Below are 14,744 nucleotides of genomic sequence, written 5' to 3'. Positions count from 1 at the left end.
TTATTTTCTTACTGAGAATGCTGTATCTGAAATGCACTTTTGATTAAGTAGAAGGATTTAAAATATAAAGCTTCGATATAGTGTCTAAAAGCAAATACGTTTTTATTATAAAGCACAGGAACACAGAAAGCAAATTACATTTGGGGATTGTTCATCCCTGCTCAAACTCTGGAAACAGAAGCTTATGAAATGAGCAAAAGTGCAACTGTTTGTGACAACCAAACTGTTACATTCAGCTGTCTTCTGTCTTTGCAGTGCTCAGCTGGTATCTGTATAGAGAAGAGTTGATGTAATTATTTTTGGCTATAAGATCAGGATCAATCTTTGTAGATAAACATAATTTAAAACTTGAATCCTGCTACTTTAAAGTGGGGAGTTGTTACTTTGATTCACCAAATCACAGAAGGAAGGTCCTAGAACTTCGCAATTCTTGAGCCACTTGGCAGTTGTTGCAAGCTCCATCTGAATAGTACTTACTATAGATGTGCTGCAAATATGCTGGGGTTGACTTAGGATTTCCATTTTACATTCACTGTAACACTTTGCTAGAATACTTTTCTTTTTAAAATAAATTATCATTGCAGGGCAGTAACTTAATCGTTACATGTTAACTGCCCCTCACAGAAAACTGGAAATTTTAATGAATGACAAAGTTGATGAGGACATACCAGTCGTGGTGACCAGATCCATACAGCCAACTACAAGAGCTTAAAGCCAACATAAGCTATGCTCCTGTCTACTTCGAGCCCGCCTTCTATCGTATAAGTGCACTAGATACGCACATATGTGTGTAAATGAAAAAACAACCCAACGCAAGCAAAACTCGCTTCATGAACACGTCTGTGGATGCTTGTGCCTTTCCACAAGAGGTTTGTTTTCCACCAGGAGTGTCTCTCACTTTGTTAAATGCACTATTGATATTTGGGCAGAGGATGAAGAGGACTCAGCATTCTAAGAAGCTGTGCAGAATGGGTAGTGTCATCCAAATTATTTCTGTCATGGTTTAATTTATTCCAAAAACGTTTATCCAGGAGCATGTTTTGTGTGAGGAGCTTGTGAGTCAAAATTGGACTTAAAAGAGCAAAATACTTCCAGTAACTTTTTTTTTTTTTTTTGTATTTTGTTGGCCTCCTTGGTTTAATTTGTCACATGTGAAACAAAAGAATCACAGGATCTTAAAACTGAAAGAGACCTCAAGATACTTAGTCCATCCTGCTGTTCTAAGCTGTGATGCTTGTTTAACATTTCTGGTGCTGGGGAAACTACAGTCATATAATTTCAGTGGTTCACTGTCCTTGTAAGAAAGCTTTTGTTGTGTTTTGCTTGGGTCTGTCTTGCTGCATTATTTCGCATTTTATTCAGTTTTGCAATGGGGAAGAACACACAACTTTAATCTTTGTGGCAGCCTTACTCATTCTGGTGGGTGACATTGATACTCTTCAGACTAAACATCCTCCGTATAACAACTTTTCTATCTAGCTCCTTGGACAGGGTTTTGGTTTTTTGGTGAGGTTTTTTGCCTTTTCTGCAGCATGCCTCCCCCCTCTTTAGTGGTTGTTGAAACCTGGTTTTCAAAACTGGACCCGGTGTTTCAGCTAAGGCCTTATCTGCACCGAATTGAATGAAGGAATTACTTCACATCTGGAGAGGGAAAACATGGCATATTTGGTGATAACATATGTAACACTGTTTACAGTGTAGGTTGTATCCCGCTAGATACTTACCATCAAAAATGTCTATAACTGGGGTTTCTGGATCAATGGGGATATTTGATGTTGTCTCACTGATGATGTTGAGGAGTGACTTGACTTCTGATTCTAGGTGCTCCACTGTCTTTATTACCTTCTAATGAAAACAAGGGAGACAAATGGAAAAAGGGAGTAGTCAGAGGGTCAAGTGGAAGGAATTTTACCAAATGTGTTAGTGGTAAGTGCAAGTCTAAGGTCCTGTAATGCTAACAGCTGATTCAACTTATAGTGTGCATTGCAGGTTTAAATGTTTCTTGTGTCGTGCTGGCCTCTAGTGGCAGGAAGTATTAAAACTTTTTTCGCAAGACTGAATGACCTCTGTAGAAAGAATTACCCATAATTTGACTTCCTGGAGAGAGCTTTGCATTATTTGTGTTTAGTTCTCTCTCATCTCTGAGCCAAGAAAAGAATCTGCATGGAAGATGAGAGGAGCTGATGGAGCGGAAAGAAGGGGGCTGGAACTAGAGCAGGAGAGAGGTAATGTTGCTGTTTGAGAACCAAGAGCTTGCAGTCGGGCAGCTGCCTAGCTGGAAACGCTTAGCACTGGACATGTATCTTGTGAATGCTTGAGACACCAGGGGAAAAACAGAGAAACTTTGCAGCTTTCCTTAGAATTCCAGTCATAGCGTTCATTTAGCTCTTGAGCGTCTGCAGGAGCGAGCAGAAACTCCTCCGTCAGTCTTGGAGTCACCTGCAGAATTCACATCTAGCCTTGAGCAGATGTGAAAGTTTACAAGTATCAGTTCTGAGATTGTAATATTAAAGGCATACTTATAAGCAGTTTACAAAAGGCTGATAAGTAATATTCAGTGATTAGTTAATCAGTTGTTTGGAATTCATTGAGATGAAATGTTTCTGGTAATAATGGCTTTATGGGTGGTTACAAACCATGAGATCTGAAAAAGAAATAGACCTTAAATAGAATAATATGAGGAAGGGACAGTGTCTAGAAACAGTGTAATTCTTTTCTTTGGTCAAAAGGATGGGGCAGAGGTCTGGGAAGCTCCAGGAGCCAGCGGAATAGCTCTTACCTCTTCAATAATATCTAAGCGTTCATGGATTGTATCATGTTCGTTACACCAACTTCCTCTTCCCAAACTTCCAGGTAACACACTGACAGGGTCTGCAGCAGCTGGAAAAACAGCCACGGTTAATTAGCAGGAGCTTTTTAATAGCAGCACTTACCTTTCTGACTTCTGAAGTGGTATTTTGCATGCTAAACAGCATTGTTCATGAAACCAAATGAGGAGTCCCAGGTAGAAACTGAACCTCTCTCCCAATAACTATAGCTCTGCCCCAGTGCTGTGAATGTGTCCTTGCCTGTACACATTGTCAAGGTTGGTTGGAACAAGGTGTTTTCTCTTGCCAGGGGTATTTTTGTTTTGTTTGTGTATGTGTGTTTTCCTACCTGTGTAGGGTAAGTTTATGGACTGTAACTCTGTCTGTACAAGTATCAAACTTAAGCGTTGCCTTACACATCCGTTCCTCTTAGACTTTCTTCAGAAGCAGCTGATACAGTAAAGCTTTGAAGAACAGCTAAGTTTGTCCACTTGTGCCCCAAATCGATACAAGCTGGTGATTCCACTGTGCCAGAAACTCGTCCATAACAGTCTGATTTTGCAGTAGAAAGGGAATAAAAGTGTGTAGAGCTGATGCAATTTGCTGACCAAGTCACTTATAAATGGTGCTATATACAAAGTCACTTGTCTCTGTCAGATATCTGTACTTACCTGTCGGTACTCATGAACTCTTGCCCTTTGAACGTTTCATTCTGCTGGCATGACTCCATGAAACATCAATACCTCCTGGTGTCCATGCTTTAATGGAGCCCATTCCCTTCCCATAACTTTTGTGCAACATCAGTAACATTTAGATATTAATATGTGTGCATAGAACTGTAATGGAGTATTTTAAACACCACTAAAATTATGACATATCTTGCTCCATGTTGGTAAAATTAGGTCCTGTTCTTGTTTGAGGCCTGGAGAAGCTATAATAATGAGAAACCAACAGTAACTCAATTCTGCTGTCGTTTGATTGTAACAAAGAGGAAGCTGAGCTTGTGTTGTAATGAACAGTAAGAAACGTAAGACGAACAACTAGTTGTGTCCTCAGCACTGCTGTGCGTGAGCAGTGGTTTGGAACTGCTGCAATGCTTCATTGCAACTCTGTGCTGGGATTCCTGGAGTGTTGGTATCAGATGATGGCAAACACGTGTCAGTAAGGATTGCAGCCCTTGTGGTTTGATGGGTTGAGATGTACTCTGACTTGGAATGGTAGCCTTGAAATTGGAGGGTGGGAAGGAGGAGAAGAGTAACACTTAATCTCATGTACTAGGTGTGGCATAATTTAGAAATCGGTTTGTCAGAGCTCAAGAGAGAATCTCTTTGTTAGTTGTGATGAGATTTTGATTTGGGTTTTTTGGTGTATTGACCAGGAGGTGGTGCTGTTAGGACAGAATCCCAAAGAATTGCTCTGCCTGTTCACAGGAGACTGCTGAAATACAGCCCTTTTTTTCCCCTTTGTTGCTGCTGTTGGTGTTTTGGGAGTGTCGTTACCTTGTAACTTAGTGGCCAAGTGAACCATGCTACTTCTCAACATTTTTGGTTTTGTACATGTTTTTTCCATCATGGCTGGAACAATATGTAGATACTGAAATCCTGTGTCAGAAATGGAGGTTACAATGCAGTGGCCAGTCTTTGTCTACAATCTTTGTCTTTCCTAGTAATAAGATAATAGCAAGGTAAGTTCCCTTTACTGTCAGGGATTAATAAAATTTCCATTTTTCCAATATTCCTATCTCTAGCTCTCAGTGTCAAGCTCGATGGCCTGATTCAGCTGTATGCCCATTGTGTTGGAGGGAGGACCAAAAGCAAGCAGAAGGCATGGTGATGAGGTAACCGTAGATCGGTTGTTGACTGCTGAGAACGTTCCCAGACCAAACTACAAATGAACTGTGAAAAAGACACAGCAGAAATCATTAGGCGGACTAAGACCAAAGGGAAGAATTTAAGAATCCCTCAGGAGGTTATTTTTTCGCTGTATTAACTTAGTTGTAGGTGGCTGGATCACGAGGTTGGATGGAAAGTTTGGGTGAAGGCCAGGCTGGCACCAGTTGTACATGGTTGTTGAAGGAGCCTTTGGCCAGCTCTAAGTTACATGCCAGGCTTGTTTAGTTTTGTCTCTTCCCTAGAAATGGAAAATGCAAGAGAGTTAATGTTGGCTAGCTCGAGTTAGCGTTGGCCACTTCTTTGTCTCTGACCATGCGTCTTGTATCATTCTGGTCCACTAAAGAAAGCCCAGAGCTCTCCTTTAGGAGAAGTAGCTGTCTGTCCTGCCTGAACTGGATTCTGACCTAGAGACCCCTAGCGGCATGGTGGGCATGCCTGTTGGCACTCTGCAGGGGCTCCTTTCACCTTTTTCCTGCTACAAGACCTTAAGTGCTCTAAGTGACTCTTTGAAGCAGAAATGATAAAAGGTCTTACCCAAAATGCCACTTTAATAATTCCTTTAGTTTAGCCCTTTGGTGTGAAAGAGGTTTTTGTTCACCACACACCTCAGCATCAGGCTGATTGCTGCTCCAGGCACGTGCATGTAGATGGGGAGGTTAGATGTGGTGGATGAGTGTCGTTTGTTCAAAGAGGGGTGTGCCGGGGTAGGTATGCATAGCCAAGTTGTTGCATCTCACTGGGAGGTCAGCAAAACACTGCCCAGCTTTGTGCATGTGTGCGTGTCTAGAGACCTGGGTAAAGGGGTTGCTGCGAAGTGCAGGCCTCAGTAATGCTTGGTTCCTTGAGGTGGTTGTTTCCTCTCTTCTGGCCCGGACAGAGATGGCTTTCTGGCACTCAGAGCACATCGCTGCTTTATAAACTGTAATGGGTGAAGGAGGAAGTGTCTTGTCCGAGTTTGATAGGGCTGTAAGATGCTACCCAGAATCACAGGTCTAGTGCAGTGTCTAAAAAAAAAAAAAAAAATCTGACAAACAGTCCAAGCCTAAGCGTCTCATGAAGCATCTGATAGCTGTTGTTAGCGAGTGGTAAGAGCAGGAACTAAGGTGTGCGTGGCTCCCAGATGTTGCAGCACGGAGTGGCTGAGGGCTGGCCCAGCAGAAGGCCTCTCAGCCGGGGCCCGCCGGTCTGTCTCTGGTCAGCAACTTCCACGCCGGGGCAGAGCTGCTCTTGCGATTGCCCCTTCCCCACCACGCCACAACTGGTACTTCGGGTGGGCGGCTGCTGCTGCCGCCTGGGCAGCCTCTGCTTTGGTCGCTGCAGTTTTCTTCTGTTTTCTCACCCTTGGCTTGGGGCTTTGGCTGCTAAAAACCCTGGTGGTTACTTTGTTGTCTGGCTTTAGCTCTTAACCCACAGGCTTTAACTCTGGGATGGACTGTTCACAGGACACATCCAATCCCTTGTAAATACGGCACGTATCTGGGCCACTATGGTGAGGCAATTCAGCTGAAGCAATGATTTCCATGTGCTCAAAGAGAATCACGTGTTGTTTATGAGCACTGCCTTCTCTGTATGGTAGCTGGTGAAAGAAAATGACGCAGTCTGCTCTTGGCAATAACCTTCTCCAGCAGCATCTCTACCACACATAATGATGGCAGTCACCATGTAAAGGGAGTGAGAAATGAAAGGTTGCAAGCCATGTAAGCAAAAGACTGATGGCCTTCTAGGATACTTCCATGTACTTGCCCTCTTGTTGCTAAAGAAATATTTTTTAAATGTAAATTAGAATTCTTACTTGCCTATGTGTCAAAGCACATGCATAAATGCAGAAAATTTTGATAGGAAATTGTAAAGCTAACAGCCTTTAAAAGTAAACTGTTCTTTGTATGCTGTATAAATTACATACTTAAAATGTGTGGGTATTTGCAACCTCCGACAGCTTAATCAAGTGTGTAGGAGGCATATTTCAATGTCTTGAATATCTCATTTGAAAATTAGTAGATTGCTTCAGGTATTTGTTGTGATGTTACCTTTCAGTTCATTTCCCATCTGCAAATTCCCACCTGATGCTTCCTGCAAGTGAGATGCTTAGTTCAATTCTTGAAGTCTATTCTATTTGATACATGGGTGGCTATTTTCCATCAAGAATTAGAACTCGCTTGTTCAAGATGAGAAAATGACGTGTTCCTTTTTTCCTCTGATTAAGTCCTCTATGCTACGTTGGTGGTGCCCATAAAGCTGGGTAGTTCTAACCTCCTGGTGCTGTGATACAGTCAGACACCAGCAAACAGAGCAGGAAAATGGAAAATCTTCGAGCTGATTGCTAATAAGGGTATTTTTAATTGAAGAATATGCTTGATGTTTGAAAGAAGTGGCACAATGAAGAGTAAAGATCTGTGTATCATGGTCAGCCTGACTGTACAAAACTTGGTCTCGTAGCAGGGGATAGAAAAAGCAATGAAGTAAGAATTAAAATAACCTTAGCAAACAGGTTAAGAGCAAAGGCCTTAGTTTTAGAATATCTCTGTTAAGCTCCTCTGCCTCCTGTCCCTTTGATATATTCCTCCAGCCTCCCAAGATGTTGCTTCTACACACTCCCAGGTGAAGTCCCCTTCTAGGACCATCAGGATTCTGTCTATCCGGATGCTTTTAAATGGTTCCTTTTGATCGTCCAACTTGTTGCTAATGTTAAATGTCAGCATAAGCCCGAACAACTGTCTCTTCGCTGTCATTTGCTGCTGTAACTGACAGAACCGAAGTACGCAATTACACAGATCTGGTAGGCCTTTATAAGTGTCCTTCCTCAAGATGCATTGCTGGTCACACTGAGGTTATAGGCTTGATACAGAAATTACTGGGTTGGGGTCTTTGGTCGGTGTTATGGGGAAGGTCGAGCTGACTGACTGTAATGTTCCCTGTTGGCCTTAAACTCTATAAAATTCCTTTTGTATAATTCTATGACCCATGTGGTTTTGAAAGTTAAACGAGAGTTCATGTTGTGCTCGGTAGGGAGGGAGGGGTAAAACAAAGCAAGCCACAAGCCAAATGAGAGACAAGTGAGATGGAAACAGGAACCAGATGGTGACTAAGGCAGGCTGAAATAATGAGATAGGCCAAGGGGAATAAAAGAGAACATGTATAACTCTTCAAGAAAACATACTATGCTGTGTGTTCTTGTTTGCACTGCCTTAGGCTTAGCGGTATCATTTTATTCCTGGAACATATAGCATAAGGCGGCCAGATAGCTTTTTAATGAGAAAAATGAGGGGAGTAGTAATGGATTTATGTTCCAATAGGAAAAAGGTCATGAACTTGATACTCAAGTTTCAATGGTGAACCCCTAACCAGTTTGGGAAGTATGCAACAGACTTCTGAAGGGATTTTCTTATCCTTGTTTAAATTATTCCTTGTCTAAATAGAAGTGTTGGACTCCACTTTAACATACGTATAGAATTTTGAAGTGCTAGCTCAAGAAATTACACGGTTTACAAAAGGGGTTGGTGAAGTTAATTTGCAGCTGAATACAGGAAAGGTTCAATTGCTTTGAACCTGAACTGATACTAATACTATCAGTATTAGTGCTTTCAGACCTAAGACCATGTTAAGCCAAGATTGCTAGTCATATTTAATTTTGGGGACTGTTCTTAAAGGCATCAAACTTAGTTTCCAGTTATGTCAACCATTAGTTATGTTGGCATCCTGAGATGTGGAAGTGCTGGACAAACTTTCTGTACCATTACCAGCTTCATTATCACCAGTGTGCCCAAATTCATTTTAAGATGCGTTATATACTACTTAATCAATATTAAATGTTATTGTTAGTATGCCAAAGATATTTGATTTTGATAGAACGTGTTGTATTGGAAATGCTTTTTAACACGCAGATTGTCTTCAAAGTCTTACCTATTCAGGAGCACGTCTTTAACTAGACATAGAACATCTTCCAAGCTGTACTCTGTAAAACACTGCCTAATGCTTAACTGGCATTTAGGCATCTCTGAAAGTTTGAAGTTTCTAGTTGCTTAAAGATAAGGGAATTCTTGCCTTTAGGGATTGCAACAAAGGCTGCAGGACTTGTAACAAATATTTAAAATTTCTTAGCCTCTTATGTACTGTCATAGGTTTTACAATGGAGGAAACTGCAGGGGTTTGCTTATATATAAATACATATATATAAATATATACAAATGTACGTATATTTATGTACACACCATTATTAGGCTGTAGCTTTTATGACAGAACAACATTGCAAATTCCACACAGGGCAAATGTGGACTATCCAAAGTGAGAGGTGGAAGGTAGACAGAGAATTGACAGTAGAAAGCTCTTCTGGAATCTGGAGGGCAGGGGAGGATTGTCTCGTTGGTTTTTTCCTTTTGTTTGTGGTTTTGTTTTGTTTTTTAATCATTTCAAGAAGGTATATTGGAAGTTTTTAATGCCTGATTAAGGATTACTCTGTAATCTATACATCACTTCAACTGCTACCTGAATGCCAAGTCTTGGAAAGATTTCAAAGATGGAACAAAATCCAAGGCATTCCTCTGGCATCCAAGATTCATGAGCCTCTGATAATAATGGAAACATCCTGAAATAAGTTTTCTTCATGAAATTAGCTATTTTTAATATCAATTTTAGAAGCTAAATAACCATATCAGAAAGTCACGTTCCAAACTTGCAGACTTGGTTCATACTCTGTTTATGAAGATGTAGAATATGCTACTGTGAATATTATTTCAGATCCAAAATCAGATAAGTTCGAAGTTATTTTAATACTTTTTTTCCCTGAAAGAGAACGACCAAAGAGGAAACCTCATGCGTTGTGCGAGGTATTGCATTAGTGAAGGTGGGCCAGGGTATTAACCTGTCAGTTCTCACTTCTCTAACTCGTCTGTCCTATCAACCTACATGTGAGATGCCACACTGTGATGTGTTCTGGCCCTAATGTGCCTCACTTGTGCTTGTGAAATATGCAAAATCAGAAATGAGACTTGATAGGAATTGTTCCTGACTGAGATGGCTGCCACGTATTTCTGTGTAAAACTGCTTTGTTTGGAGGAAAGTTTTGCTATCGTGATCAATGTCCTTCTCATTTCACAAGGGAGCTTCAGCTCCTGCTTACCCATCAGTGGATGCTGAGAAGGAGTGCACAAGGCCAGGGACAGTTTGTGCTGCCCGGGGGCTCTTTTTCAGGCACAGCTAAATCTGGGGCCCCCGCCACGGGTGTCTGCCAGAAGCAAAGTTACTGCTTGAAAAAACACTTTTCTGCTGCTGCTGTGGTACCATATTTGTGATTGTAAGAAGCACTGAAGTTTTGTATATTTTCATTCAAAGGAAGGAGGATAACAATGTTCCTGTGAGGGAGCTGTTGGCGTGGAATGTGTTTCCAGGATGCTGGTCATCTGAACAAGCACCCGGGGAATGTCCTCCTGTGCTCACTGCTGCAGTGGGAAATGACTACAGGGAATCACGCTTGTAAGAGACGTGAGCTATGTAATTTGCAGGTAAGTTACTCTAATTCATGCTGTATGTTATGATGGGATACCCTAATGCTTTGGGCTGCAAACAGAACTTTCCCTTTATTATGTATTTATTTCTATATGAATATATATTTGTTTTGGAAATTAAGGCAAAATGTTAGGGAGACTATAGCTAATAGTTGTACAGGAGATATTTGTGTGTGGAAGATGAACCATTTTAGGAAGAAGAGGAGCCATGTCATAGCATATGTAAAGATTCTAAGTTATACAGAATGAGTGAGTTAAAGGCTGTTTTGAGAATGGAGGAGGTGAGATACATGAGTATTTGATGCCACCATCGATTTGAAGATGACCACTGGTATCCGGAGATAAACAGGTTTTCAGTTTCCTGAGGACATGGCTTTTGGTCTGTGGTTAGTAATAGGAGCTACGGTCACAGCAAGTGTTTGAGGTGAGTCTATGACTTATTAGTCAGCTCTGTGGCTGGGTAGTTTACAAATTAGTAAGTTATGGTAGTAGAAAGAAATATGATAGTACAATGAAAGAAGATCCTTGTAGTTTTCTTCTAATACTTAAGCCTGAGAACTTGCTTGAGGACATGTTTTCCTCTGTCAGACAGTTCATATGTACTGCAACAGCTCGGGAAGTAAAATACTGAGAGAGAGAGAGAGAGAGATATACATACACATGATTATGTATGTACATATATATACACACGTACATTCATACATTCTAGATCCCAACATTCATGGCCAAGACTCACAACTGCTTCAACCAGAGCAGATCAGCTGGATATATAAATACATCTGCATCCTGCAGATGAACAGCAGGAATCCTGTATTTCTAGATCCCAGACTTTTTTTTAGTTTGGTATTAACCTTTGCTTTACACTTGGAGGTTACAAAGTCCGCAAAACTTAATACATGCCCTTTAACTAAGTATAACAAAACGTAGGGGCTTACAGATATATAAATCCATAAAACAGCTCACTTCTGTGCAGAACCCGTATCTTTAGATGCCTCATGGTGTTAAGAAACACGCCTACATCTGGGTACACTTTGTTGTGACAAACTTTTTCTCCTTCCTTGTTGGAGCTCAGAGATGAGTGTTTGTAAAGGCTGTAATCCTTGGATTGGAAGCAATAATGCCGGTAGGTTTCTGTAAGGACAGAAAATACCTCTGACATGTGGTATAGGTTAAAACTACTACTGGTTTATTAGTAGAGAAATACGAGTCCAACTCTGGTTCTTACTGTGGATTTAGTTCTACAGTGCAGTTAGTTTAATCTCCAGGAGGCAAAACTCTGTTCTGTGAGAATGCAGGTGGTCAATTTTGGGAGAAAGTGAGCTGTTCTGAAGGGATTTTTCCTCTCCAGTTTCTGGGCAATAGTCTAACTCCAACTGCTGAGTACCTCCTTTATAATAGCCCCTTTCACTCCAAAACCTTATAGGTCTTCCCAGTTTGACATTGCATTTGGATGTCAGAGGACCAAAAATGTTCTGAGAAGCTGTAATATGTTAGTTGAAAGAAGAAAAAACATTGTCAGCTTTCTTTTGCTTATCGCTAAAACCAGATGAAACTTCTGTATAAAAACAAATCGTGCCACTATGTGGAGTACTGAGCAGCAACGCCTGCCGTCGAGCTCTCCTGCTGCTCTCTCCCTCATCGCAGGCTCAGGATTTGGTTTGCTCAGCTACATGGAGCATGTCGGTGGGGCTGGCTGGCTTGCCCGGTCCTTGTTTACCTGAGGACTGCAGATCACCTCTCTGCCATGCATAAACATGCAGCAAAGGCTCTGCTGTTGTGGTGAAGCACTCCTCAGAATGATTTGCCTGGAGGTTCTTGTAAGAACGGAGACATGTTTAAATGGGGCAGGTGTTGGATGCTCCAGTGCCCCAGGGCTATATTGTGTGCAGCGTTAGAGCACCCCACAAACTAGCCCGACCAGAACAGCAAAGAACTAGAAATTGCAGCCATTCAGCAGGAGCACATGATTGCATCCAGAAGGGCTCCTGCGCCAGCCTTGCCTCCTGGGCTGCTTGACTATGAGATTGTTCGTGTTAATGACCGAATTAAAACACAAGTTCTGATTTGGCCAACCTTGAACCATGAACCTTGAACCACTGAACCTTGAACCACCTTGAACCTTGAACCACTCTTAAAAAGGAGGAACCCAGTGGGGTTGGAGGGGAGAATCTGTAATGAAATCAAATGTTAGAGTCCTTGACTCAAAAAGTAGGAGAGGGAAAGTGGGTCTGACCTCTTTAAGCCGGTCAGCCAGCTGTGGTGCTCCCTGGCTGGGATGGACACAAGCTTTCCCATCTCACGTGAAGTACGCCATGGAGACAGTGGAAATGATTCCCTGATTGAGTGCTACCACCTGGCATGATGCTGGGTACCAGTCTCCATTGCAGTTATTATTCAAGCATTATTCTATTTGGCTGGATTTTATCTGTTGCTAATGATTTCAGCTTAGACAACACCATACTTTGTGGGGAATAAACAAAGATATCCTTCTAGCCTTCTTTTTTTTCTTTAATTTCACGATTCTTTTGTGACGCTCACAAGAGGATATTGAGTACTTGTGGAGTAAAAACAAGTTAGAGTGCCCTTGTTGGGGTATTGATATTTCAGTTTGTCACTGATAAACATTACAAAGCCAGTTGTGTGGGAGGGAGACAGGGCAAGGAAGAGTGACTAGGACCTGGGGGCAGAAGGGACTAACAGTTTTTCAGGGAATGTTTTCATTGTAATGGAAACTTAGTACTTTGCCATGAAATACAAACATCGTATGTTGTCATGAAGCAAGAGCAGAGAGAAAATAAAGTGGGGCCTCAGCTAGCAGAAAACATGTGATACAAATGGGCTGGGAAGCCAGGTTTGTGGTTACATGGGGACTAGAAACCCTTGAACTAGCCAAACTGAAGAGCTTTCAGTCACACTGTCAGCTACAACATGATTACAGGTTACTCTAGCACTGATCTGCTGTTAATTACAGTAAAATTCAGATTCCAGCTTACAGACACTGTGTGTTTATACTTTGTACTCCCAAGGCATTTAGAGAAGATGTTATGCACCTCAAAATCTCAGGAATAGTAAACCAAAGCAGAAGAGAAAAAAATACAGTGCTGTTACAAGCAGATCTCAAAAGACGGGTTTGCATAAAGAAAAATCTTTCTTTATTCACCTTAAACTTTTATCTCGTTTCTGAGTATATTAGTGTGTATGTGATTAAAAGTGCCAGAAAAGTAATGATGGAAATGCAGGGTACTGGCACTTGAATGCAGTTCTAAATTTCTGAAAATATGGTGACAGCATCTCCCTTGAGAAGTGAAAAATCTTTACTGAAGAAATATGCCTCCAGGACAGACTTAAAAAGCACAAAAATGAAGGGGTTTATGTTAAAAACTACATTGCCACAGAATTTTGACACATACCTGTGTCACCTTCATATAAAACCCATAAAGTAACCAATTCTTTACCTCCTCCTCCCACTCCATGCAAAGGCTTTCTAGGGTTAAGCTCCAGTTTCTGCTTTGCAAGCTTGGAATCACTTACCTAGAAGCTCTCGCTCCTGCAGGACTAAAATAAAAGCCAGCGCCCAAAGGCAAAGCATGGTTTCAGCCTCTCCAAGCTCTGCCGTAGTCCTGGTGCAGAGCCCCGCAGCCTCCGTCCCGGCTTCGCACCGACTCCTCCGTCTCCAGCCGTTTGCGCTGAGGTTTGTCCAGAGTTAGGAGGAAATATGCCCAGGCTGAGCCAAAATTCTTGAGCTGTTCTCTTTTGCTTCCCTCCCTTTAAAGAACACCCTTCCAGCTCCATGCAAAGTCCAGTTACCCAGGCAAGCTGGAGGTGGTCCAAGCTCCCCAAAGTATTTTTTACCCTGTATTTATTTATGCAGTCTACTACCGGAATGTGCTGAAGAGCTATGAATCCTGTAAATACGGCAAGTGGGGCAAGAAAAGGAAGGGAGAGGGGAGGAGGAAGGGGTGCTGGATGCTGCTTTCCCTCTAGGGTTTCATCCAGGGTGGGGAAAGCAAGAACACTGGGCAACACAGGATACTGTGATCTTACAGGGCTTCTTCTATTATTTGTTCATTTTTAACACTGCAGAAAAATCTTTTTGGGGCAGGTCAAAGTCCTGCTGGATGAAGCACGGCAGCGTTGTGGGAGGTGGCAACTGTCTGTGGTGCCGTGTCTTTGGACGGTATCGCAGGAGTTCCTGAGGAGTCGTCTGAGCTCTTTTCAGTTTGGAAGGTGTTTGAAATAGATTGCTAGGTTTGGTAAGATCATGTGCAAAAAATAACACAGCTAATGGTATTCTGGCATTGTGTGTGATTTTTAGCAGGATCTTAATTAAATGTTATCTGTTTGTTTTGAGAGTTCATGGGAGCTGACTGGACAAGTGTCGGTCTTTGACTCCACTAGACTGATGTTCGAATACTTCAGGTATCTCCTTCCTAGTATTGTTCTGCGCACCTTTTTCAAGCTATTGCTAGTAAAAGGTAAAAGGTCTTGAAGTTGTCCTACTTAATCCTAAAGGCTGTCGTCCAGGATAAAAAACCAACATTCTA

The 14,744-nt window shown here is 41.8% G+C and overlaps 1 protein-coding gene across 1 annotated transcript; it reads right to left on the bottom strand.

The window, feature by feature from the left end:
* Positions 1 to 86: 86 nt before the first annotated feature.
* Positions 87 to 14,168, bottom strand: PLAC9 (placenta associated 9). Its single transcript, XM_065639153.1, has 4 exons — positions 13,732 to 14,168; positions 2,780 to 2,880; positions 1,725 to 1,845; positions 87 to 269 (listed from the first exon to the last, which is right to left on the bottom strand). The coding sequence occupies exons 1-4, from the start codon at positions 13,787 to 13,789 to the stop codon at positions 259 to 261; spliced, it is 291 nt and encodes a 96-aa protein (XP_065495225.1). The 5' UTR covers positions 13,790 to 14,168; the 3' UTR covers positions 87 to 258.
* Between the last annotated feature and the right edge of the window lie 576 nt (positions 14,169 to 14,744).

This window comes from Caloenas nicobarica, chromosome 7 (genome assembly GCF_036013445.1).
Source record: "Caloenas nicobarica isolate bCalNic1 chromosome 7, bCalNic1.hap1, whole genome shotgun sequence".
NCBI classification, from domain to species: domain Eukaryota; kingdom Metazoa; phylum Chordata; class Aves; order Columbiformes; family Columbidae; genus Caloenas; species Caloenas nicobarica.
This window is presented reverse-complemented; position numbering and strand designations above follow the sequence as displayed.

What these genes read in the sequence shown, in the direction of transcription:
- PLAC9 (XM_065639153.1), bottom strand. Translation starts at nt 13,789, where the DNA reads ATGCTTTGCCTTTGGGCGCTGGCTTTTATTTTAGTCCTGCAGGAGCGA. An exon ending in GCAGGAGCGAGAGCTTCTAG is followed by an intron (nt 2,881 to 13,731) that starts GTAAGTGATTCC and finishes CTGTTTTTCCAG; the next exon opens with CTGCTGCAGACCCTGTCAGT. An exon ending in GCTTAGATATTATTGAAGAG is followed by an intron (nt 1,846 to 2,779) that starts GTAAGAGCTATT and finishes TGTTTTCATTAG; the next exon opens with AAGGTAATAAAGACAGTGGA.